The sequence below is a fragment of the Perognathus longimembris genome, chromosome 11, assembly GCF_023159225.1.
Source record: "Perognathus longimembris pacificus isolate PPM17 chromosome 11, ASM2315922v1, whole genome shotgun sequence".
Lineage (NCBI taxonomy): Eukaryota > Metazoa > Chordata > Mammalia > Rodentia > Heteromyidae > Perognathus > Perognathus longimembris.
In genome coordinates, this window is record NC_063171.1 from 8,531,849 (window position 1) to 8,539,586 (window position 7,738).

Below are 7,738 nucleotides of genomic sequence, written 5' to 3' on the forward strand. Positions count from 1 at the left end.
AAATAATTTGTATGAGAAAATGACTGATGTTAAAACAGCATACTGGCTAGGTGATAGTGGTTCATGCCTATAATTCTAGCTACTCAGGAGTTTGAGATTTGAGGAGTGAGGTTCAAGAGCAGCCTAGGCAGAAACGCTTGTGAGACTTGAATCTTCAATTAACCACTCAAAAGCTGAAGTGCAGCTATAGCTCAGGTGGTAGAGCACTAGCCTTGAGAAAAACAACAGGCGGGGGTGGGGGGGTGGGCTCAAGGAAAGTGTCCAGGCCCTGAGTTCAAGTTTCAGTACCAGCATAAAACAAACAAAAACCAGAAAGAAAATACCCACAGCATACCATAAGTGTTTTGATTGAATTCACATTCTATGTTTGATCTAAACAAGACTTGCAAGAGTTGAATCTAAGGAAATTGAGATATGATTATTTGTAGTTCCTGGGCTGCATATCTCAGATGCAAGTTTAATACAGGATTCATCTTAGTTTCTAAAATGCTGCCTGTGAACCAGGCTTCCTGATGCTTTTGCATGGCACATTGCCTTTTTACTTGTAATCACTGTGAGTTTAAGAGCATTCATCATTGGAGAATAGATGTTGTTTGCTTCATATGTGTATACGATTGTATACAGTTTTAATGTGCCCACTCGTAGAGTTTCTATGAGCAATGTTTATAGGTCCTCTAACATCAAGTTTAGGGCCTTTCATTTAGGATAAAGAGTATAAAAACTTATTAGTGCATTCATCCAACCCTCCCTACCAGTGATTCACAGGCAGTCTTTAGTTTGTACTACACCAAGAGATGGAATAAACTCCCATAGGAAACAACAGGTCTCTGTAGTTGTGGTGATCACTCTGGATTGTTTCCATTATGTCCTGGTAGGAGGAGTAAGAGTCCTAAGGTGCTAAGTCACTCCAAAATAGCCTAAGTACATTAGCATTTCATTATGCTTCTTTCAATTTGAGTTTCATCATTTTGCCTTAGGAAATTAGGTATAGAAAGAATGTCTACACATTTAAATTTTTGTTTCAAAATTACCCAATTTGGCTGGGAAGATGGCCTAGTGGCAAGAGCGCTTGCCTCATATACATGAAGCCCTGGGTTCGATTCCCCAGCACCACATATATAGAAAATGGCCAGAAATGGCTCTGTAGCTCAAGTGGCAGAGTGCTAGCCTTGAGCAAAAAGAAGCCAGGGACAGTGCTCAGGCCCCGAGTCCAAGCCCAAGGACTGGCAATAAATAAATAAATAAATAAATAAATAAATAAATAAATAAATAAATAAATAAATAAATAAATAAAAATTACCCAATTTTGTATTGCCTCAGATTGAAAACCTTTCAACTTTCAAGTAAATATCACTGAAACTTGTAACATGTAAATAATGAATCAACAAGGAGATGTGTCTGAAATAGAAACAGAGAGGTAATATCATCCATCCAGTTCATGCTGGAAAAATAATACCTAATTTGCTACAATCTACATACTGATTTTTAAATAATATTTTATTATCTTTAAGTAATTGTATAAAGGTCAGCATTCCACGAATCAATTTATAAATACATTTTCTCTTGACTGATGTCACCTTTCATCATTCTCCTTCTTCCCTAACAACTCAACTTCTCCCCTCTATTTTCTTAAATTCTTAATGTATACATAGAATATTATGCCTGAATTCTCACCCCTTTCTCTCTCCATTCATTTATCTGTCTGCTGTCAACCTTCCTATATCACCTTTCAAGTACCAATTCCCTAGTATTCATTTATTGGACTGTGATTTTTTTCTGAAGAATTACACTTTAACTTCTCCTTGGCAAACACACCTTGGTTTGCACACTTGCATACAACTCTGTATATGTTACTTATACCTTTATAAGTTAGTTCTAGCTTCTACATATGAGACAAAATATGATGGATTTGTACCCGTAAGATTGACTTCATTTAACATACTACTTTTGCAGTGTGTATCTGAAAGTAGGTGGCTGGAACAAATATTTTGGTGGGTAATTCATAGATGAATTCAACCTAATGAAAAAGAAGGAAGACTTTACAGTTATATTTACATTATGGAAGGCTAATTAAAGGGAGAAAAATGGGCTGGAGATGTAATTCGGAGGTAGATAGTTTTCCTTTTATGAGTAAGGCTCTGGGATTGAGCTTCATAATTACACAAACAAAATAAAATAAAATGGTGGAGAAAGCATGGGTAAAAATTTAATCTATGCTAACTCAATTTCCCAGATATAGGTCGTTACATTAAAGAACATAGTGTGTACTCTTTCATATGGCAGAAACTCCACCAGAGATCACATTGAAATCGTATACAATTTACATAAAACTGACAATTTAGTCTATTATTGCTTGGTTTAAGGATGGTCTTAGAGAATATTATAGTCCTGAACAAGAATTTCATCTTAACTCCAATGTATATCAAAGTGGGAGAAATTTGCAACTATGCATATTTAAGTAAACATGAATTTCTTACAAAGGAGATATTTGTAAATGTCAGGATGGAATAAATGTGTCATTTATATGTGTGTATGTGTGTGTTGTGATGAAGTCAAATGTAATTTAAGTAAGTCTGGAAAAGAATTTTGCCCAATAAAGTAATTAATATTCTTCATTGTACTCAGAATATTCAGGCTCTGACTACTCATGCCCCTCTAAGACATGCAGATTTTCTGCAGGCCTAATTACAATGAATACAAACTTCAGAGAATTTCTATAAAATACAATTTCCTTCAGGTCCAGTGATATTTGAAGAAAGAGATACAAAGCCTTACTACTGAAATTTCTACACTGCACTGTCCTTTAATATATCTGAAGATTGAGAGGTATTTGCAATTGAAATTCATAGATTTTTAGGTGAATATGTACATTGCTTAAAGGAGGGTTGGGGAATGCTCATATTTTTACAAATAATTTTGGCAAAAAGAATATATTTGTAAAAATTTCCATTTTACCTTGTATTACATAAAATATTTTCACCTATCTATCAATTTCTTTGTTTCTTTATTATCTTTAAATAGTTCAAAGGGGTTTCAATTCAGCACATCAATTATGAGGAAAATTCATCTTAATAAATGTCACCCCTTCATCATTCCCCCCATTTGCCTTAACTCCCCTTCCCCTTAATCTTTATAATAACCTTGAATATTTTATTAACTCAACATAATCCAAAGATATACTCCAAGATTTTGATGAGAGACACTTGAGTCAAAGAATTCCATGAGCAGATAAAGAACTTAGTTCATGTAATCCCAAATTTTATTTTACAATGAGTCTACTTTATCACTTTAAATGCACATTTTTTTAGTGAGAGCACAGTCATTCCATACATTTTCTGATTATGTTCTTGTGTGTAACATGATATAATCTGTGCCTAACAGAAATAGAAATATTCTCATTATCCTACCTTACAGTGAATGGACAGGTAATAAATTCAATCAAGTGTTTTGTTTGGAATTCCAAGTCATGTTGAGAGACCTGTCTCTTTGACACATTAGACCTTTTATGTACAAGGAAGAGGATAAGGCAGGTGAATGGCAATGAGTGTTCTCTTTTAGATGTGGTCTGAAATGCTGGGCCTACAAGAATAGCTAGGTAGAAAATTATAGGACAGCAGAAGCTTTAAATATATATTTAGGAGTACTTACCTGTACAAAATATCATTTTATGTAACTAAAAATGATAGACATTAAACTGAAAATGGACAAAGTGTAAAGGAGCAAGATATGATTATTGATGCTATTTCATAAACCAGATAGCATTTTCCCTTTACATACATATTTGAATGGACCCCAAGCAAAAACTAAAATGGAAAAGGCTAATGAAGTAGATTGTAAAGGGAAATTCATATAACTTGGCACCAAAAATTCTGAAATCAGAAGCATAAAATAAAATGTGGTAAATATTGCTTGCACTGTTAATAAAGCAGTTCTCACCACAACAAGTTATGTTTTCTCTTAGTCGTGACTTTATTACACATAACAAAAACATTAACAGAATACAATGCTTGGCACATTTTACATCATGTTGGTGGTACTGTATTGTTTTGGCCATGAGTGAGAACGCAGAATGAACTGAGACCACTTGGCCCAAACATCCAGTAACTGACTGTGAACTACTGACATATACTCAGCCAAGGGAGAGGCTTTAGAGTTACTTCTTAGTTTCACTATGTGCATCAAAGGGTGAGTAGTTACTAACACCTATTAGCACATAACTTGTAAGAGAATTAGCTCTTCAAAATGTCATTTTTGTTTTCAATTGTACAGCATTAATGAATAATTGATTCAAATGCTCATAGTCATAGATAGATGTTCAAAGGGTCATTGGATTAATTTGGTGAATGTAATTGTTAAATATTTTATATACACTTTGCCATAAAATATATAAAAGATCATCTTTGATTTCCACAAATTTTATTTTGTTTTTGTTTTCTTTTATAATCCTAAATTATAGACAAGATCAGAGATGTTTAGTAGCTGGTGATCATAATGACTATAGAAAAGATGCATTGAATAATGATGCCAACTTAAATAATCCAGTGTGGTACACACACATGGAACTATAGTTTTTAGTAAAGAACTTAGATCATTATGATAAATAGTTACCCAGTTTCTATTAAAAACATAATATAGCTAAAAACAATGTGTCAACTAAAACTCAATGTTTTTTCATGTTCTTTCCTCTGAATTCTAATTGGGAATGATATTAATACTAATTCCTTTCATCCTTCTTTCTTAAAAAGATATGAAATAATTTTGAACAATAATATTTTCTAGTATCAGGCAATCTTTTTAGGTCTCAATTTGCTGGATTTGCTTTATTGTCCAGTTCATTTTATCACACACAATTTGTCTGCAAAATGGATGACCTAACCCTAATGATGTTTGGAAGCTGGTGGTCAGAATGACCAGAGAAAAGATGCATTTAATAATGGCGTTAATTTAAATAATCTAATGTGGTACACATACTTCAGAGCTAAATTTTATAGTGTATGCACTTAATATTATAATTATAGCACTGTGGTTCAGTAGCATCAGTGAATATATTGTCTAACATATTTAATTAATTATTGATTAATAATGATGAACTTTACTTAAAATGTGCATGGATTAACAATATTGTATAGAGTAGTTGTATAGAATGTATTTTCAAACTACTAAGAAAACTATTTTTTTCTTTATCTTTTAGAAGTCTGATGTTTAAGAGTCAACACACGAAACCTGGGTGTTCCTAGCGTGGGGGCTAGTGGTGTATCTTCTGCTGTCTGCCCTCACTGGGGCCCTGAAATCTGGACCAGCAATAAGATATTTTCTGCGTGGAAGGGGGAGCCTTTGCTCTTGGGTACAGTAAATCAGAGGTATGAGCCAATCTTTTTCCAGTCCATTGGAAATCCATTTATTTTTAGATGCCTAGATGGGGTACTCATTGATGGAAATGATAAAGGAATATCAAAAGTTGTATACAGATTTTCCCGTGGGAGAGATTTACTTGGCCCTTTGAAAATGAGTGATAGCACATGGCTAACATCAGAAATTCATAATCCACTGGCTGTGGGACAATATGTCAACAATTGTTCTAACAACAGAGCAGCTAATGTGTGCTACCAGGAATTCGATGTGCCTGCAGTTTTCCCTATAGAACTGAAGCAATATATCCCAAACATTTCTTACAACTATAATGAACAAAGGCCACTTCGTTGTGTTGTTCTTGTTGCACTTAGAGACATCAATCAAGGAGAAGAGCTTTTATCAAATGACTACACATTTATCAGCTGACTTTCTGAATTAGAAATTGGATTTTCTACTTGTTTTTAATTCTTGTTTTTTGTTTAATTATTTTTTCTTAAGTTTCGCTTGCTGAACAAATATTTTGAGATGTTATTAGAGTAGGGATTTTTATATGTTGAATGATATTAAATTTATATTCTAGGTAAAAGGTACTTTCATCATTACAACTTCAAATTTGCAGCTCAATCTCAATTTTAATTGGTTTTCACCTAAATACACGGCTTATTAAAACACACTACTTGAACTTATTTCAATCTTCATTTATTTTGTATACCTCTGTGGTAGTGGTTTATAAACTTTTAGGTAAGCATCAGTAATTCTTGTAACTATGTGTAAAAACTTCTGTAAAAACTTATTTTTGCAGAATAAAGCCAGAGGTAATGATTGCTTTGCCATGAGCCCAACTAGTGTGTATCTGAATAAAGATTATTCCAGCTGAACAAAAAAAGAGTCAACACACATACTGTTCATTTGCTACCCTGAGAATATCATCAGTTTATTGGAGGATTCTAAGTTGTGTCAGCACCATCAATGGAAAGGCTAAACATATCCTCCACAGACTTCACTTTGATTGGGTTGTTCAACAGGGAAGAAACCTCCAGCCTTCTCTTTGCTGTCATCTTTGTCATCTACTTCACTGCCATGGTGGCCAATGGGGTTATGATTTTCCTGATCAACACAGACATGCGCCTCCACACCCCCATGTACTTCCTTCTCAGCCATCTTTCCTTTATTGACATGATGTACATCTCCACCGTTGTACCGAAGATGCTGGTCGACTATCTCCTCGGTCAAAGGACCATTTCCTTTGTGGGGTGCACAGCCCAACATTTCCTCTACCTTACCCTGGTTGGAGCTGAGTTCTTTTTGCTGGGCCTCATGGCCTATGACCGCTATGTGGCCATCTGCAACCCACTGAGATACCCTGTCCTCATGAGCCGCAGGATCTGCTGGATGATAATAGCAGGGTCCTGGTTTGGGGGCTCTTTGGATGGCTTTCTCCTCACCCCTATTACTATGAGTTTTCCTTTTTGTGGTTCTCGAATGATTAACCATTTCTTCTGTGAAGCCCCTGCTCTGCTGAAATTGGTCTGTGCAGACACAGTCCTCTATGAGACAGTGATGTATGTGTGCTGTGTTCTCATGCTACTAATTCCTTTCTCAGTGGTGATTGCTTCCTATGCCCAGATCCTGACCACTGTCTACAACATGAGCTCCTCAGAGGGGAGAAAGAAGGCGTTTGCCACTTGTTCATCTCACATGACTGTGGTGACTTTGTTCTATGGGGCTGCCATGTACACCTACATGGTGCCACACACTTACCATACACCAACCCAGGACAAAGTCTTCTCTGTGTTTTATACCGTCCTTACACCCATGCTGAACCCTCTCATCTACAGCCTGAGAAACAAGGATGTGACGGGAGCACTCAGGAGAACACTGGGGAGGTTCAAGGATTCCCAACGAGTATCAGAAGAGCCCTTTTGAAAGATGGCTTTTTTCCAAGTAGATGGGAAGTGGGAAACATTACTCTGTGTGGCAATATTCTTACTGATGGGTTCAACTGGAAACAAACATTCAACTGGACTAGAAGGAAAACATTACCATAAACTCATAACCTCTCAGTATCCCTTGTTCCATCTCTTTTCTCCTTTATACTTTCTTCCTGCTTTGTTCATATATATTCAAAAGAAATACTCAGTAGGTTCCAGACTAACTAATGAGAATGTATTGCCTGATAATTTTACCTCTTAGAGTTACAATAAATTATGCGAAATGTACATGTATGGGCTGCATCCAGTAGGGCAGGAGAGAATATGGGATCTGGAAGATATAGCATGCTCTGTGTAACTGTAGCTCACTGTCTAGGGATAGTGAAAATCCTTTCTTAGCAACTTTCAGGAAGAGTGATGGTACATCTAACTATATTGCCATTTATCAGGGAGTA

General features: G+C 35.6%; 2 protein-coding genes across 2 annotated transcripts; both read left to right on the plus strand.

Moving 5' to 3' along the window:
• The first annotated feature begins 1,376 nt into the window (after positions 1–1,376).
• LOC125359860 (SET domain-containing protein 9-like) lies at positions 1,377–5,778 on the plus strand. The gene is made up of 2 exons (XM_048357730.1): positions 1,377–1,417; positions 5,238–5,778. Exons 1-2 carry the CDS (start codon positions 1,377–1,379, stop codon positions 5,776–5,778), a joined length of 582 nt encoding a protein of 193 aa, XP_048213687.1.
• Positions 5,779–6,321: 543 nt separating this feature from the next.
• LOC125359365 (olfactory receptor 2T1) lies at positions 6,322–7,278 on the plus strand. The gene has a single exon (XM_048357066.1). The coding sequence runs from the start codon at positions 6,322–6,324 to the stop codon at positions 7,276–7,278; it is 957 nt and encodes a 318-aa protein (XP_048213023.1).
• The last annotated feature ends 460 nt before the right edge of the window (positions 7,279–7,738 follow it).

Coding starts and splice junctions, on each gene's coding strand:
- LOC125359365 (XM_048357066.1), top strand. CDS start 6,322: ATGGAAAGGCTAAACATATCCTCCACAGACTTCACTTTGATTGGGTTG.
- LOC125359860 (XM_048357730.1), top strand. CDS start 1,377: ATGAATCAACAAGGAGATGTGTCTGAAATAGAAACAGAGAG. Junction 1,418..5,237: donor TCTGAAATAGAAACAGAGAG/GTAATATCATCC, acceptor GGGTGTTCCTAG/CGTGGGGGCTAGTGGTGTAT.